We start from the raw sequence: 19,499 nt of genomic DNA, 5'->3' as shown, positions 1-19,499 counted from the left end.
TTCGACCTTGAAGCGTCTTGCAGTATCGTCTTTCCAGAAGGACTTTTCTGATGCTTCAGATCCACAGCAACTCAAAGTGCCCAGTTCAGTGTCCCATAGCACACGGAAGAGTCTTAGCTCCACAGTGATTGCCACAGTTCAAGACTAACACTGACAGTTTGTCTTTTAGTCAGCGAACTCCACATGGGCAAGGGACTAAGGCCACATGGGTAGCCACCTTACCATCTACTGCACGTTACTCATCTGGATGTTAGACCCTTAAGCATTTATTTATTAGCATATCTTTTCAGTTTAACACTGAAGCAGCGATGCTCATAGGATGCTATAAAGATGATTCTGACATAGATTTGTAGAGAAGGGAGAAACTATGGTGAAGTAGCTCAGTGATACAGCACTTGCCAAAGACACGTGAGGCACGGTGTTCAACACCCTGGACATGGTGGTGCATGCTTCTGCATCCTGCATCATACCACTCAGGAGCCTGAGACAAGAAGATTGCTATAGGGTGAGACCAGCCTGGATGACATAGCCAGACCTGATTTCGAAACGAAATCCAAAACCAGGACACACCTGTATTAGATGTTGACCTGATGATAATGACTGATGGGTGTATTGTTTGCCACAAGCTACAGACATTGTGGGGAGGGGGTAATCTAAAAATAACTCTCTTTCTCTGCTTAAAGAAGTCCCTTAAGGCTCCCAATGGGAACAACAATAATACACACATGCACACATACACACACACACACACACACACACACACACACACACACACACGTGTTGAGATCCATATCCTGTGGACCCAGGCCTGACGGAGTGCTTCTGAGGGAGGCCAAAATGAGACGAAAACAGACAGTGTCTGGAATATAAAGCACACTTTCCAGCCAGACACAAGAAAAAAAATGACTGAGTTCATAAACCTGGGAACACAAGACTAGTGTGGGCCGCTTCAAGAACATAAAAGCCAGGCTGCTAGCTCTGATCTTGCTCTCTTGGCAGTTTCATTTTTCAGAAAGTGAAAATGATGACAAGTGACTTTGGGTGTCACTTTTGCAATCTCCCTGTATGTTGTTGAGAGAGGAAGTGATACAAGGAAAGGGACTTGCACACAACACGCTGAGCCCCGAGTGGCCTGAAAGGGAAATAAGGAGTCTACCTCAGCTGTGCTTTGAGTTGAGGTGGAGCTCACCCATGTGTTCCGAGAAGGGAGGCTGCAGACCTGTGACTCAAGAGTCTGGGTGTGAAGGCGGTTGTATTCACATATTTAAAAATACAGTATTTCAAAGTCTATAAATTACCCCAGGGTGAAGAAGAAAACACACTCAGAGGTAAATGTACATTGCATGAGGAAGGGAGGAAGCTGTCCACAAAACTCACTTCTGAAAAATAAAAAAGTGTGACAGGCATCATAGTCACTCAATAAGCAAGTTATGTAGAAGAGGAAAAAATAGGAGGAGGAAGAAAGCATTGTCCAAGCAAGATATACAAATGTACTATAGTTTGGCAGTTAAGAAAAATCCAGACTAGCCAGGTGTGGTGGCATACACCTTTATTCCTACCAATTGGGAGGGTGAGGCAGATGGATCTCTGTGAGTTCGAGACCAGTCTGGTCTACAAAGTAAGTTCCAGGTCAGCCAGGGCTACACAATGACACCCTGTCTCAAAGAAAGAAAGGGAAGGGGAGAAGAAGAAGGAGGAGGAGGAGAGAGGAGAGGAGAGAAGAGGAAGAGGGAAGAGGAGTGGAGAGGAGAGAGAGGAGGAGAGGGCAGGAGGGGGAGGAGGGGGGAGGGGGAGGAGGGGGAGGAGGGGGAGGGGAGAGGGGAGGGGAGGGGAGGGGAGGTCCTTTCATTTTAAACTTCTGTTGGGGTTGGGTCTGAAAGGAAAGCTGATGAAGCTTACCCACAGCACCTTACCCATCTGACTGAACACTCACCTTTCACTCTCAAAGGCAGTAGGAGGTTGGAATGACCCTGAGCTCATCGAGAGAACGTAAAAGCACCTGCCGTTCTACGTTAGGTCAGGGGCTTTGGCCCCAGTGTGCACCCAGGGGTGGAGGCTGTCCTCTCTGAAGCCTGAGCCATCCTCTCGGAGGCCTGAGCTGAGGACAGGGAGCCACTCTGGATGTGGAGATTAGGATTAAAGAAGCCAAGAAGGCTAGAATGTTCCCTTTAAACAAGACTACTGTAAACAGAGCTTTGCTGTGACAGTTACAGCTACACAAAGACGCCCCTTTCCTAATAAACACTAGACAGGCGCACGTCCCAGGCTTTGCCACAGCCATCTTTTCCGCCTCTGGGTCTTTCTCTACCCTCCAGCTATCAGCCTCACCCCCTCACTTCTCCCACTGCCATCTCCCAAGCCACTTGGGCCTACTTTAAAACTCTAACCAGTTGGTGGGTCTGAACACAGACAGCTTCTGGCCAGGGGCACCAACTTTGGGTATGAACATTGCAGGACTGCAAGCTAAGTCTCTCCTGGTGGAGCTGGCAAGAGATGTGGGTTAAAGGTACCCAAATGATCACCATGCAATTTTGCTGAGAACCACAATTTCAAGGCACTGGCCCATACTGTAACTTTTGATAACTTGGGCACAGCATTGTGATCCATTCAGCCACCTGACTCCTCTTTTTTTTTTTTTTTTTTTGTAAATGGTCACTTTCTCTGAAAGCTGTCTTGTATTCGCAGCCTTAATTTTCTGTCTGCTATAGTTTAATAAGCATCGTACCTACTAAACTGCGGATGGGTTAGTGCCAAAATCTCCAGCCTGATGGGAAATTTCACATCGCAGCTTCCAACCACGTTCTGAACTTTGAAACTGAGGAATCTGGCGGGGAACCCGAGCTTCTGCACCACGCGAGCATACTTTCTTGCTGCCAGCCGAGACTCCTCTTCACTGGGGAGGTGAAAACATGGTTTAAAGGCGTTTTTGGTTGTTTCCTGAGCTAGCCCAGCTCTTTAGCCCAGGCTACCGGGCAGCTCTCCAGCAATCTTTCGGCTTCATCTCCCAGGTGCAGAGATTACAGAGATATGTCGTCACACCTGGTTGACCAATGGCATCACTGTGACTCCTCCACTGTTTCTGTGGCATTTGCAGCCCATGTGCATCCATCAATGTACCTATGAGTCTGTAGGCTGCGCTGTGGTTCAGTGGCCTCACTTGTCTAACATGTGCAAGGCTCTGGGCTTGGTCCCCAGAGTCACAAAAAGAAAAGAAAAACAAGTAAAGCTTTACGAGAAGGACCTCCCTCCCACAGCTTTGTCTACAGTGGCTTGCCAAAGGCCTGATCCAATGAACAGTTAGTTGTTGAACTAAGCCAAACCCCCAAAACCTTGGTGGGTCATCTCTCATCTAGAAGGTGCCTCTCTTTTACTTGTTTTAAGTGTTCCTTGAAAACCTGACCACTGCATCACTTGTCAAAGGGCGCCCTCAGACCTAAAACCTCATCAGAGGAGCCATGACCCAGGGTTGACCTCTAACACACAAGACACTCTCATCTGAGGTCTCCTGCCTTCCGGTTCTCACTATAGCCTGAGAACTGCCCTGGTCTAAAAGTGTGTGAGCCATTAATACAGGAACAACAGAAGAAGAAGAAGAAGAAGAAGAAGAAGAAGAAGAAGAAGAAGAAGAAGAAGAAGAAGAAGAAGAAGGAGAAGAAGAAGGAGAAGAAGAAGAAGGAGAAGAAGAAGAAGAAGAAGAAGAAGAAGAAGAAGAAGAAGAAGAAGAAGAAGAAGAAGAAGAAGAAGGAGAAGAAGAAGACACACACACACACAAAAAAAAAAAAACAGGAAGAAAGATACATGCCACGTAAGTAGCATAGACTTAGGTCTTTATAAAACAAATTGTCAAAAACAAATTTCAATTCCTTAAACTTGCCCAATTATTCTCAGCTTTCTCAACCAACTGCTATAGACTCAGCATGCTCAGCACGAGGAGGAAATACATTTGAACTTGGAGCTACTTCTTTCCTTGCTCCAACCACAGTGAGCAGCAGGGGCTGCTGGACAGAGGCCACACCTGGTGACTGGACTGAAGCAAGGGCACAAAGCTCTCCTCGTCGGGTGTCCCTGTCTTCAAGTTGTAAATCAACAGTTTCTAAAAGAAAAGCCAACTAGACTTAGCTTGCCTGGACAAAGGGAGGTGTTGGAGTCTCCGCTTTAATCCCTCGCTGCCCTCCTAGATGAATGACGGTCCTGCACTTCACTTTACTTTTCCTTGTCTCTCCCAAGCCTGGTCTAACTCCAGGCATGGCTTAGCAAGACCATGTCACAAGTTAGCAATGGAATAAGGACATTTTATAAAGGAAGGCTTACTTCACTGTGAATTTCACTTTTGGGTTCCTATTTTAACCTCAGCTCAGAGCCTACATATATATTCACTGCACAAACAAATAGAAAATAGATGTAAAACCCTAAAGTCTCATCATTGGTGGTAAGAATTATTTAAAATTTACCTTCTGCAATATTCCTTTAAAAATGTATACTTCCTTCTTATCATTACAGAAATAGGTTTGGATAGAGTTTGGACAATAAAGCTCCTGTCTCTTGTACGAACCAAACGCTCACAACTCATTATGAACCACAGCTCAAGAACCAACTAGATTCAGTTTCCCTGTGCCTCTACCTGAAATCACTGTTACTATCTGAATTTGAAAGCCAAATTCAACTGGATATTCACAATGTACGTAATATGAGCACAGTTTTTTAAAAATTAGATAATGAAGTTACAATTTCGTCTGTTCCCCAATCAAGTACATGCCATGACACTACCCCCATGTATGTTCATACATGCATAGCTGTATACATGTGTACATAGCTAATACAATTTTACTTATTTTATTTATTAAGTTTTATACCATACTGGGGGGGGGGGAATTAATCCTGCATAGACCTTGCACAGCTGTCCTGTGATTACTTTGGAACAGAGGTTTCTAAAACCAGAGACTTATAGACAAGTAGAATAGAAAGCCCACCGGCTCATTTAGATCTATGCAAATAACTCAGTGTGAACATTCAAGAGCATGGCGCCAGGATACATTCAATACTGACTAGTGGTTTGAGAAAAAAGTATTTAACACGGAAATAAAATTGTGGACCTGCTCTATGCAATTACTTTAATCATTTACAGCTCTAAATAGCTGGGGTTACCCCAGTGAGGTTCAGGGTGATTCCTTCAGTTGGAACATGGTCTAGGCTAGCAGTTTCTCAACTTGTGGGTCATGACCCCTTTGGGAAACATCTATCTACAAAAACATTTACATTATGATTCATAACAGTAGCAAAATTACAGTTCTAAAGTAGCAACAAAAAAAATTTTATGGTTGGGGTCACCACAACATAAGGAACTGTTTTAAAGGGTCACAGTATTGAGAAGGCTGAGAACCACTGCTCTAGATGAATTTAAAAACCACTGCCTTTTCTCTCAATATACTGTAAGACATGAAAAAGGCTTCAAACATATTGATATATGTGTGTGTATGTATATATATATCCATACATTCCCCTTGTAGAACATAATATATAATATAAATATTATATAAAATGTTCTACAAGGGGAATAGTTTCCAAAGAAGATTCCAAATGATCAAAGAGGAAAAAAAAAGAATCAACTGATTATGTACCAGCAAATTTGCATTTAAAAAACCTCCTTTAAAACATGATAAATAGGATTCCAAGATGGCGCCGACCAGTAGGCACCATAGCTGATCTTCTCTGAGGAGACCAGGGACTTGAATGGAACCACAGACTGCTGGATTTTGAGAACTGTAGGTGAGTGGGACCCCAAACTCCGCAGACCACCAGGGGGTCCAACCCCGGGACAAGCGACAGCCCCGAGGGCTAAACGCACTCCCCAAACTCTGAAAAGGAATCCACAATCAAGCTGTAGCCAGCACAAAAAACCCAAATTCGCCATTTGGGGAGGAGATTTTCCGGAGCCCCAAGCCTGAGGAGTCTCAGCGAATAGGGTGAAACTACCATTGATCCTGTACATCCACACCGCGCCGAACTGCGGACGGCACCTGCCTAACCCGGGTGGAAACACAGGTGGCGAGTCTCACCAAAACCAACTAGATCTGGGGACCGCGTCCGCGTCCTGCGCTCAAGCTGAAGCCAGACACAAAGGTTTGACCCTGCAAACTGGGGCAGTTAGCAACCGGCGTGGTCTGCTCCCACAGCCCAGTGGGTCCGCCCACGTTATAGGGAGCCGAGGGTCACGCTTGCAGGGACTAACTACTGCCCTAAAGGGAACTGGCAGTACTCCGGCAGGAGATTCACGCCAGCGGTCTGAACTGCCTTTGGCGCCAGCTGCGTGGCCCGACTGCCGGCAATCCCCAAACAACTGAACTAACTGGGCCCATCTTTGTGGGCCCGCGACAGATCCACCCAGGTTATCGGGAGCTGTGGGTCTTACTGGCAGGGAATAACTGCTGCCCTAAGGCGACGCACGCTGCCTTTCTCTAGCAGAAAGGGAAAATACAGGAGATTTGTCGCCAGCCGAGGGGAGGAGCTGCTGGCTCTGACTGGGCTCTACCTGAACAATAGACCTAGCAGGGGTCATTCTTGCGCACCCTCGTTAGGACCGCCCACTTTATCCGGAGCTGTGGGCCTTGCTGGCAGGGAATAACTGCTGCCTTAAAGCGTCTGGGAGCGGTCTAACCTGCTTTTGTCCCCAGCCACGGGGACGAGCTGCTGGCTCTGACTGGGCTCTACCTGATCAATAGACCTAGCAGGGGTCATTCTTGCGCGCCCTCGTTAGGACCGCCCACTTTATCCGGAGCTGTGGGCCTTGCTGGCAGGGAATAACTGCTGCCTTAAAGCGTCTGGGAGCGGTCTAACCTGCTTTTGTCCCCAGCCACGGGGACGAGCTGCTGGCTCTGACTGGGCTCTACCTGATCAATAGACCTAGCAGGGGTCATTCTTGCGCGCCCTCGTTAGGACCGCCCACTTTATCCGGAGCTGTGGGCCTTGCTGGCAGGGAATAACTGCTGCCTTAAAGCGTCTGGGAGCGGTCTAACCTGCTTTTGTCCCCAGCCACGGGGACGAGCTGCTGGCTCTGACTGGGCTCTACCTGATCAATAGACCTAGCAGGGGTCATTCTTGCGCACCCTCGTTAGGACCGCCCACTTTATCCGGAGCTGTGGGCCTTGCTGGCAGGGAATAACTGCTGCCTTAAAGCGTCTGGGAGCGGTCTAACCTGCTTTTGTCCCCAGCCACGGGGACGAACTGCTGGCTCTGACTGGGCTCTCCCTAGCTGTATCCCACAATATAGGGAGCTGAGGCTCATATGTGCAGGGTATAACCGCTAATTTATAACAAGCTGGGAGTGGCCTGGCATACAGGGGCGTGGAAACTGCTACCTCCTCAGATACTGACAGTGGCCTGAAACCGTATGGTTACAGGCACAGATCCTGTAATCTCCAACAGGCAGATCCTAGCTGTGTCAGCTCCTGCAGACCCAGCAAGAACTCCCAAATTCATGGGAAAGGCTGAACGCTCCTAAGACAGCTACAACCCAGAAGATCTGATCCACCTGGGGTCTTGGCTACAAAGCAACAGGAAAGACAGACAGCTGGGATCAACCTACACAACCAGAGAGCTTGTGTGCTGACCTTACTCTAGATCCCAATACTGCTGACTTGAGATACAGCAGTAAGGGGAAAAGGCCCAAACAGAAACCTACTTCGCGGGACTCAGCCTCGAGCCTAAGGTGTTGAGAAAAATCTACAGGAGTAGAATCTGAATCACCAGCCTGGTCCAGGGAAGTACTCCCTGTTCCCCACAGATAAGGGCACCCTACCTATAAGCAGACATCAACTATCCACTCCCAAACAGGGAAGGTCACTACAAACCACCTCCCAACATTAGATTCACCAAAATGACAAGGGGACAACGAAAGAATGCTAACAAAAACCAAAACAGGATGGCATCTCCAGATCCCAGCAATCCTAATGAAAACAACCTGGAGAACCCAACAACAATGGATATAAATGAAAACCACCTCAAATCCTTAGTAAGTAAGATGATATTGGAAGAATCAAATAAATTTTGTAAACAAATGCAGGAGGAAGCAAACAAGAGGGCTGATGACTTAAAAGAGTCATATAAAGAGGCATTTGAAGAATTTCAGAAAAACACAAATAACCAGATGAAGGAAATTATTAAAACAGTTCAAGACCTGAAGATAAAAATGGAAGAAATCATAAAAGAACGCACGGAAGAAAAACGCGATCGAGAAGCATCAGAAAAGAAAGCAAACATCTCAGAGGTGGCCTTATCTAACAGATTGCAAGAAATGGAAGAACGAATATCAGGACTTGAAGATACAATCGCACAATTGGAAACAATCATCCAGGATAATGCTAAATCTGAAAAGTTCCTGACACAAAGCGTTCATGAAATAAAAGACAACATGAAAAGAAGAAACTTGAGAATAATAGGGATAGAGGAAAGAGAAGGTAACCGACTCCACAGCCCAGAAAATATCTTTAACCGAATAATAGAAGAAAATTTCCCCAATTTGAAGAAGGAGATGCATACGAACATACAAGAGGCCTACAGAACACCAAATAGAATAGACCCAAAAAGAAAATCTTCCCGCCACATAATAATAACAACACAAAATATACAGAACAAGGAAAAAATATTAAAAGCGGCAAGAGAAAAAGGACGAGTAACATATGAAGGCAAACCTATCAGAATCACTCCTGACTTCTCAGCAGAGACCATGAAAGCCAGAAGGGCCTGGACGGAGGTTCTGCAAACGCTAAGAGAACACAGATACCAGGCAAGACTACTATATCCAGCAAAATTATCAATAACCATTGGAGGTGAAGACAAGATATTCCATGACAAAAACAAATTCACACAATACCTAGCAACAAATCCGGCTTTACAGAAGTTACTAGAAGGAAAACTCCACCCCAACCGGTCAAACTACAACCAAAAATACATAAGAAATAAATAACTACACCATTGCAAAATCACAACTTCACAAAAACTCGATTGTTATAAATACCAAAAATGAAGGGACTTACCAATCACTGGTCATTAATATCTCTCAACATTAATGGTCTCAACTCTCCAATAAAAAGACACAGACTAACAGAGTGGATGCATAAACACGACCCAACATTCTTCTGCATTCAAGAAACACATCTCAACCACAAGGACAGACATTGCCTCAGAGTGAAAGGTTGGGGAAAAATATTCCAAGCAAATGGTCACAAGAAACAAGCTGGGGTAGCTATTCTAATATCTAATAAAATAGACTTTCAACCAAAATTAGTCAAAAGGGACAAGGATGGTCACTTCATACTTGTCAAAGGTAAAGTCAACCAGGAAAACATCACGATTTTGAACATCTATGCTCCGAATACAAGGGCTCCGACATTTGTAAAAGAGTTATTAACAAAGCTTGCCCCATTCATCGATACCCACACATTAATAGTGGGAGACTTCAACACCCCACTTTCACTCAAGGATAGGACTTTGATTTCAAAACTAAGCCGGGAAATAACTTCATTAACCAATGTCATGAATCAAATGGATCTAACAGATATCTACAGAACTTTCCACCCAAACGCAAAGGAGTATACCTTTTTCTCAGCACCCCATGGAACGTTCTCTAAAATTGATCACATAGTTGGTCACGAAGCAAACCTCAACAGATACAAGAAGATTGAAATAATACCTTGTATCTTATCAGATCACCATGGTCTAAGGCTGGACTTCAACAACAATAGAAATAACAAAAAGCATACCAACACGTGGAAACTAAACAACTTTCTACTTAATGACACATGGGTCACGGAAGAAATAAGGGAAGAAATAAAAGACTTCCTGAAATTCAATGAAAATGATGGAACAACATACCCAAATTTGTGGGACACATTGAAAGCAGTGCTAAGAGGAAAATTCATAGCACTAAGTGCCTTTAAAAAGAAAATGGAGTCATCCCACATAAACAACCTAACAACACATCTGGAAGCCCTAGAAAAAAAAGAAGCAGAAACACCCAAGAGGAGTAGACGCCTGGAAATAATCAAACTCAGAGCTGAAATCAATAAATTAGAAACAAAGACAACAATCCAAAGAATCAACAAAACCAAGAGCTGGTTCTTTGAGAAAATTAACAAGATAGACAAACCGTTAGCCAATCTAACTAAAAGACAAAGAAAAGCTATCCAAATTAACAAAATCAGAAATGAAAAGGGAGACATAACAACAGACACCGAAGAAATACAAAGAATCGTAAGGACCTACTTCAAAGACATTTATGCCACAAAATTTGAAAATTTAAGGGAAATGGACAAATTTCTCGACCGATTCCATTTACCAAAATTGAACCAAGACCAGATAAACAAATTAAATAGCCCTATTTCGCCTATAGAAATAGAAGCAACCATTGATAGTCTTCCAACCAAAAAAAGCCCAGGGCCAGATGGTTTCAGCGCAGAATTCTACCAGTCCTTCAAAGAGGAGCTAATACCGATACTATTCAAGCTATTCCGAAAGATAGAAATGGATGGAATATTACCAAACTCCTTTTATGAGGCCACAGTCACATTGATACCTAAACCCCACAAAGACCCAACAAAAAAAGAGAATTTCAGACCAATTTCTCTTATGAACATTGATGCAAAAATACTCAACAAAATACTCGCAAAGCGAATACAACAGCATATCAAAGACATCATTCACCATGACCAGGTAGGCTTCATTCCAGGAATGCAGGGATGGTTTAACATACGGAAATCCATCAATGTAATCCACCATATAAACAAACTGAAAGAGAAAAACCATATGATCATCTCTTTAGATGCAGAAAAAGCATTTGACAAAATCCAACACCCATTTATGTTTAAAGTTCTGGAGAGATCGGGAATACAAGGCACTTTTCTAAACACAATAAAGGCTATATATAGCAAACCAATAGCCAACATTAAATTAAATGGAGAGATACTCAAGGAAATCCCTCTAAAATCAGGGACCAGACAAGGCTGCCCACTTTCCCCATACCTCTTTAATATAGTTCTTGAAGTTCTAGCCAGAGCAATAAGACATCAAAAGGAGATCAAGGGGATCCAAATGGGAAAGGAAGAAGTAAAATTATCCCTATTTGCAGATGATATGATAGTGTATATAAGTGACCCCCAAAATTCCACCAGAGAACTCCTACAGCTGATAAACACCTTCAGCAAATTGGCAGGATACAAAATAAACTCAAAAAAGTCAGTAGCTTTCCTATATACAAATGACAAACAGGCAGAGGAAGAAATTAGAAAAATTACTCCCTTCACGATAGCCACAAGCAATATAAAATATCTAGGAATAACCCTAACCAAGCAAGTGAAGGATTTATTTGAAAAAAACTTTAAACCTCTGAAGAAAGAGATTGAAAATGACATCAGAAGATGGCGGGATCTACCATGTTCGTGGATTGGAAGAATCAACATAGTAAAAATGGCCATCTTACCAAAAGCAATTTACAGATTCAATGCAATCCCTATCAGAATACCTACTAAATATTTTGTAGATATTGAAAGAACAATTCTCAACTTCATATGGAGAAACAAAAAGCCCAGAATAGCAAAAACAATCCTTTACAATAAAAGATCCGCTGGAGGAATCTCCATACCTGATCTCAAGCTGTACTATAGAGCAACAGTAATTAAAACAGCATGGTACTGGCACAGCAATAGGCTAGTGGATCAATGGAATCGAACTGAAGACCCAGAGATGAATCCACACACATTTGCTCACCTGATTTTCGACAAAGAAGCCAAATCCATTCAATGGAAAAACGACAGCATCTTCAACAAATGGTGCTGGTCTAACTGGATGTCTACATGTAGAAAAATGCAATTAGACCCCTATTTGTCACCATGCACAAAACTCAAGTCCAAGTGGATTAAAGACCTCAACTTAAAACCACAGACATTAACCCAGTTAGAGGAAAAAGTGGGGAAGAGTCTGGAACTCATAGGCACAGGAGACAACTTCCTGAACAGAACACCAACAGCCCAGGCCTTAACATCAACAATTAATAAATGGGACCTCATGAGGCTGAGAAGCTTCTGTAAGGCTGGTGACACTGTCAAGAGAACAAAGCGACAGCCTACAGACTGGGAAAAGATCATCACCGACTCTTCATCTGACAAAGGTCTAATATCCAAAATATATAAAGAACTTAAGAAATTAAACACCACCAAACCAAATAACCCAATAGAGAAATGGGGCGCAGAGCTAAACAGAGAATTCTCAACAGAGGAATATCAAATGGCTGAGAAACACTTAAAGAAATGCTCGACCTCCTTAGTCATCAGAGAAATGCAAATCAAAACGACACTGAGATTCCATCTTACACCCATCAGAATGGCTAAGATCAATAACTCAACTGACACCTCATGCTGGCGAGGGTGTGGAGAAAGAGGAACACTCCTGCATTGCTGGTGGGAATGCAAACTAGTACAACCACTTTGGAAAGCTATCTGGTGCTTTCTCAGAAAAATGGGAATAGGGCTTCCTCAAGACCCAGCTATTCCACTCCTTGGAATATACCCAGAGGATGTACTACCACACAACAGGGACATATGCTCAACCATGTTCATAGCTGCCTTATTCATAATAGCCAGAACTTGGAAACAACCTACGTGTCCCTCAACAGAAGAATGGATAAAGAAACTGTGGTACATTTACACTATGGAATACTACTCAGCTATTAAAAACAAGGAATTTCCAAAATTTGTGGACAAATGGATTGAACTAGAAATTGTCATAATGAGTGAGTTCACACAGAAGCAAAAAGAGCTAAATGGTATATACTCACTTATATCGAGACACTAGCCCAAGGTGTACGTCCCCATGAAAAACTGTACCTACCAGAATAATGGGTAAGAGGGGAGGACATCCTATTGAATCTTTAGGTGTGAGAAGCCTGGGAGAAAGAGGAAATGGAAGGATCCAGTGGGTCCTGGAAAACTACAGGCGAGTCTGGGCCCTGGGGTCCTCCGCAAACTGTGGCAACAGCCAAGGAAAAAATAGGCAGTAAAAACCTTGAACCCCTACCCGGACTAGCCGATGGACATTCTCCACTGTTGAGTGGAGAAGAAGATCTAACTCTCACACAAACTCTGGTGCCCCATATTTGATCATGTCCCTTGGATGGAGATGCCTGGTGGCACTCAGAGGAAAGATAATAGGTCACCAAGGAGAGACTTGATACCGTATGAGCATATTCAGGGGGAGGAGATCCCCCTCAGACACAGACATAGGGGAGGGGAGTAGGGGGGGGAAGTGGGAGGAAGGGAGGGATGGGAGGATACATGGGATGGGCTAACAACTGAGATGTAATATGTATAAATTAATAAAAATGTATTAAAAAAAAAAAAAAAAAAAAAAAAGAAAAAAAGATAGCATCTTCATCAAAAAAAAAAAAAAAAACATGATAAATAGTAATGTGAAAAAGTATTTGCAGCATAAAATTGCAAAATACTTAAAATACAAAAGTTTGTTAACAAGACAAATACCTCCAGAACACTTGGCAAACAATATAGTAGACACTTTATGTGCTTATAAAGATATGTTTAATCTCACTAATCATAAAAATATACATTTAATCAATACAAGCTTTTCCAATACATTTAGCAAATTATAAATAAGCAAACTGGCAGCCCATGTTCATAGGAAGAAATGAACTATTCGTGCCTCTGTAGCTGAGGATTTATGCCACCTCTCAGCAGGGGCATTGTTGTCCATTTGACGAAGGGAGGGCACCAGCTTCCCTACCAACTTTATGGTAAAAAAGCAAACATCAGCTGGGACTTCCTCTGCAGGAGACCCAGGAAAGAGGAATCTTTTCAGAGACACCTCCTGAGTGAATGCTTAGAAAATGTCCCGTTTAGAAAGTTCTACCATCTTATCTGCAATGAAGAAAATCCACAGCGGCCCTAGGTTTATGACATCTTGTCATGACTGCAGAAGGCGCATCTGTACGTACCTGTTTTTAACATGTTACATAAATGTGTGTATAAAATATATATAGATATGTATAATGTATATATTAGATATATAATGTGTACATGTGTGTATGTGTATGTATGTGTGTGTATGTGTGTGTGTGTATGTGTGTGTGTGTGTGTGCACGCGCACGTGTGCTAAAAGCAAGTTCTTATAATGAAGTTCACTGAACCTTAACCAAACACTGAGGACTATCAAGTATGAGATATAGCTTCATATTGTAAGTTAAGACTAAGAACTATTAATGCCATATTAACTGTCTGGCAGTGGAAAATGTGGTTCCTACTATGAGCCTTCACACAAACGCTATGCTCTTTCCTTACACAGTGAGTTGCCTGTAGGGTAGGGTTGGGAATGCCACCTTCATACCTTTTGGCTCCTGTACAGACCAGTTTCCCAGAGCTAAATATGAGGGCTGTGGTCCTTGGCTCTCGGATCCTCATTATCACTGCAGCAAACCTCTGCAAACCAAAGCCAATGTTAGAACTAGTCTCTGCTGGGGGTTACCACTAGCCCTGCTGGAAAGCTCGGCTGTATATGAAAATCTCGAGGACACTGAAATCAGGTGAGAAACCAAGCCATCTCTTGGTCTGTTCCTTCCTTATTAACACAAATTATAATCACAAAATGTCATTTTAAACTTTTAAAGTAACAGATAAGTCAGCTCAAAAACAGATGCTGAGACTCCTAGGCAGACAGGTGGTGGAGCTTGGGAAGCCTTGTGCAGAGGGGAAGGAGAAGAACTCTACAAGACCAACAGAGTCAGCTAACCTAGGGTACTTACAGAGACTGAAGGACCAACTAGGTCCAGACCTGGGCCCCCTACATGTATGTAACTGAGGAGCAGCTTGGTCTTCATAAGGGTGCAGTGGGGGCTGTTTCTGACATGGACAATGCTGCCTGCTATGGGATCACTGCCCCCTAGCGGGGCTGCCTTAACTGGCCTCAGTGGAAGAGGAAGCGCTCAGTTGTGGTGAGACTAGATGTGCTGGGTGTGATGGTACAGGGGGTGGGAGTGGTGGGGGGCGCTCCCCTTTTCTGAGAAGCAGGGCGGTGGGGGGTGGGGGGATGGGGAGGGCGTGAGGGTGAGACTAAGAGAAGAGGAGAGAGGGGGCTACAGTTAAGATGTACGATGAATAAATAAGCTTAATGAAAAAAATAGAGCGCCTGTTATATTTCTCTTATTTATACACGTAACAAGACTAACTTCAGTTCGTTGTTGCCCCATTTAATACACAAAAAGTTAAGTAACTCCAACATTATCAGAACTTGGTAAAACCACAGTTGTTAGGCTTGCATTAGCACACTTCCGTCTTCTCTTACAGAATCCTTTTTTTTTTTTTTTTTATCAAGAGTACAGATAAAGAGCTGAGGATTTGTCTCCTTGGCAGAGCACTTGCCCAGCACACACGAAGCAAGGCTTGAGTTGGATTCCCAGCAAAGAGCCACCCACATTTGGTGGGGCACACCTGGGACCCCAGTAGTCTGGATGTGGAGACGGGGATCATCCTTGGTAGCATGAGGCCAGCCTGGGATACACGAGATCTTGTCTCAAAACAAAAGAAATATATGAGTTCAATATGCTGTCACGTGCCTATAGTCCCAGCACTTGGGAGACTGAGGCATGAGGATTCCAAGTTTAAGAAAGCCCGAAGCTACATGGCCAAATCCTATTTCAAGACAAACCCAAACCCACCACAGAAAATAAAAGCATGCTATCTATCATGTACGCTGTTGCAAGACTCTAGACTGCACCAAGGTAACTAAGATACAGAACAAAACATATATACATAATGACAGACATGCTCAAAACTAAGGGGGAAATCTGTTTCCTTGTGTTCCAGCCCTCACAATTCTTCTCAATGTGTGTCCTCAGGCCTGCTCATTGGTAAACCCTTCAAGGACACTACAGCACTTGAGACCAGTCAGTCCATCACATTACATGACACTAAATGACCTTTTTACTGCCCTGCACTCTCTTCTCCAACTTCCCTTTACCCATTAAGCCAGTAATGACTTAAGAGTGGGTCCCATGAAAGACACCTCTTGTTAGGGCCAGCTACTGAAAAAGATCATAAATTGTACACAAGTACAATTTGAGAGTTGATACGTCCTCACTAATGCTTTTCGTGTGCATACTAAAATGTAGCCCTTTCTGCTACTCTTTAAAGTGTGGGGGAGGGGTGGGCGATGAAGGAGAGTGAAAAATATACACATCCTCACTATCTGATCCAGGCAAACAGCGCTTTGCCCCAACCTCTCAAGTGTTGGCACTATAGGGGTACACCACCTATTTTGGTTTCTTTTGCTTTTGTTTTTTTTTTTGGGGGGGGGACAGGGTCTCATTATGTCACCCTGAGTGGCTTTATGACTCTCTATGTAGACTCGGCTGTTCTTGAATTCAGAGATAAATCTGTCTCAGCCTCCTAAGTGTTGGCATTATACAATGTGCACCACCATGCCCAGACTCACCAGTGATTTTCTTTTTCTTTTTTAAAGACTTATTTATTGTATATGAGTGCTTTATCTGCAGAAGAGGACATCAGATAACATTATAGATGGTTGTGAGCCACCATGTGGTTGCTGGGAATTGAACTCAGGACCGCTGGAAGAGCAGGCTGTGCCCTTAACCACTGAGCCATTTCTCCAGCCCCTTACCAGTTATTTTCAATCTGTACTCTGGCCAGATATGTGACACATAAAAGGAAAAGCCATATTGTGTCTAGGTAACAAGTAAACACTAAGTTCAAACGTCAGCAAGAGCAAATGCCTAGCTACGAAGATTTGATGCACTGTCTCTCCTACCATTGCTATTCTTTATCGATTGTCTCACCCCTCAAATCTTCCACCACGGAATCCAGGAAGCTACTCTTCATTAGGAGAAAAGTGTCACTCATCATCATGCCCTGAGTACAGGACCTCGCTTCAAACCCTGCCTCCTTCTACAAAGTACAGACACCGAGAAATCATTAAACGTTGACGGGGCTAACAAATACAGACTCTGTAAGCAACGAGCCAATGAAAACAGGATGCCTGCTCTTGGCGAGACACACGGAACAGATTTTATTGAATAGTAGGCAGCAGGCACAGCAGGTAGGTTCCCATGAGAACCCAGCTTGGCTACACAGTGAGGAAAACTTGAAGTCGAACCATCCACGAGTAGACAGAAGCTTGAACCTTAAGAAGCAACTTCACTTTTGTATAAAAGAAACTGTAAATAGGTAAGCATAGCTATGTGAGGAAGCATTTAGAAAAATAGTATTTTCCTCAAGGTATGGTTACACAGACCTTGAATCCCAGCTCTTGGAAGAGGAGGCAGAAGGATTCCAAGTTCAAACCTAGCCTAGGCTAGATAGCAAGACATTGGGGAAAAAGAAAGAAACAAAGAAACAAAGAAAGAAAATGTCATGGCAATTCAAAAAGGCTAGTGTTCCACTGGGCTAGAAATAGGCATAGTGAAAAATCTTTTTGAATGACAAGGAAAGATCTCATATTAGGATTGCTCAATTATTGTTTTATTTAGCACTGAGAATGACTGTTTTTAATAACATCCCAAAAATGAGTTAACAGAACTTTTCACTAAGAGTTTAATTTTAGGGCTGGAGAGATAGCAGAGAGGTTAAGAACACTGGCTGCTTTTCCAGAGGACCCAGGTTCAATTCCCAGCACCCACATGGCAGCTCACAGCTGTCTGTAATTCCAGTTCCAAGGGATCTGACTCCTTCTGGCTTGCAGGTGCACAGGCAGGTAGAATAATGTATAAATAATAAATAAATCTTTTTTAAAAATAAAGAAATGACCCAATGAAAAATAACCTAAGGAAAAAAATTAATGGTTGAAAGGGGCACTGAGGCATCTTACCTTTGGGTTATATTCTGTGTTTTTGGCATTCAGAGCTATTTTTCTCAGATCCAATCTACAGGCCAAATTTGCAGTAGAAACTACATTCCTGAACAAACAAGTAAACCCAGAAAGTCAGAACAATACAGTTTCAACACCAACTTCTTATCTCAGACTCTGCCTTAGGGACTTGTTAGGAAGAAAACTCTCAGTGTGAGGTATAAAGTACTGGTCCCTCGTCAACTGTAAGCCCCGTGTGCTAAGATGACATTTTCTAAAATTTCATATCTTAAATTAAGAGGCAAAACTTAATTTTGTAGTAAAAACAAACAAAAACAATGTCTCAAAGCAGAAACTACAAAACCCAAAAGGGTTTGCAAATCAAAGTCAATTTTATATCCTTTGTGTTTACTCAGCCTTAACTACCACTCTAAACAATGTGAGTACTTTGCCATAAACCATAAGATCTTTCAAGAATGTGTCTGTGAATCTTGACTCCCCTCTTAGGGGACCAGGAACTGGTGCTTCCTTTTTATGAGTAAGGACTGTCATTAGTTATAATCCATTAAGAACTGAAGAAGTATAAGCAATCTGAAATTATCCTCCTCATACCATTATCCTGAAAGTACTTGTCATATTCTGAAATATAAACTATGCCCCTAGAAGCATCCCTCACTTTGAAAACAAGTACACTTACTGTAATTGAGGCACAATTCCAGAAAATTCTGGAACAGGGACCATTGGTGCCATGGACAATATGGATGCCACAGGTAAAGCATTGGAGTTTGGCGTTTCTGGAGACAGCAGCTTGGAGTCCATGCCATCGGGGCACAGATGTGGCTGGGTCTCTGGGGAACTGCCGCTGTCCAAGCTCAGCCCAGTGCCCTGGTCACCAGGCACCTGCAACTGACTTTGCCGACCTTGAGTTTTACCACTTTCCTTGTTTTCACGCTTGTTTGCAGTGGCAGCTCGGTCTTTATTTTCTTGGGTAAGTTCATCCGGTAAGAAGCTTAGGTCCACAGATGAGAAGTCGCCAGCTGGTTTTTTGACTCCGCCAAGATGTGAATTAAACACAGTCTCTGCCTTGGATGGGATAAGTGGGTGCACATCTAAAGGCGCTCCTGGGCTGAACAGTTGAGACATAGCTGCAGGAAAGTCATCCTAGGCAGTTTGCAAAGCAAAAGAAATCAGAACACCAGTGTCTCACGCCAGTGGGATTCCAGCACAGCAGGAAGGCAATGGCTGTAGATTGCTTACATTCACACCCTGCCTCCTACTACAAAGAGGCAACAAGACTCTACTACAGAGTTACAGCATGCTTAAAAATATGTCTTAGAGCCGAGACGTGGTCCATGAGAGCACTGACTGCTCTTCCAGAGGACCCACGCGGCTGCTCTCAACAATCTAACCTCATTCAAGGGAATCTGATAGCCTCTTTTGGGCTCACTCACTGGGCACCAGGCATGCACGTGGCGTAAATGCAGACAGGCAGGCAGAATGCTCACACACAGAAAATTAAAACAAATAAATCTTTTGTAAGTATATCCTACAATAGAGAAAGCATTTATCACACAGTGTTTTCCTGCTTCAGTTTTAGCCTGCTACCTTGTCCCTAGCCCTGCCCCTGCCCCCCACCCCCGCCA

At 43.4% G+C, this 19,499-nt stretch overlaps 1 protein-coding gene across 1 annotated transcript in view; it reads right to left on the bottom strand.

Moving 5' to 3' along the window:
* Positions 1-19,499, bottom strand: part of TBPL2 (TATA-box binding protein like 2) — a gene marked incomplete at its 5' end in the record, with an annotated part of 33,493 nt that overhangs the window by 12,964 nt on the left and 1,030 nt on the right. Inside the window, 4 exons of the mRNA XM_084799820.1 lie at positions 2,726-2,893; positions 14,386-14,477; positions 17,878-17,965; positions 18,554-19,017. Coding sequence (XP_084655946.1) covers positions 2,726-2,893; positions 14,386-14,477; positions 17,878-17,965; positions 18,554-19,017 — 812 coding nt within the window. The remainder of the gene's footprint in view (positions 1-2,725; positions 2,894-14,385; positions 14,478-17,877; positions 17,966-18,553; positions 19,018-19,499) is intronic.

Source organism: Acomys minous, assembly GCF_964271855.1.
Source record: "Acomys minous genome assembly, chromosome: 10".
Lineage (NCBI taxonomy): Eukaryota > Metazoa > Chordata > Mammalia > Rodentia > Muridae > Acomys > Acomys minous.
This window is presented reverse-complemented; position numbering and strand designations above follow the sequence as displayed.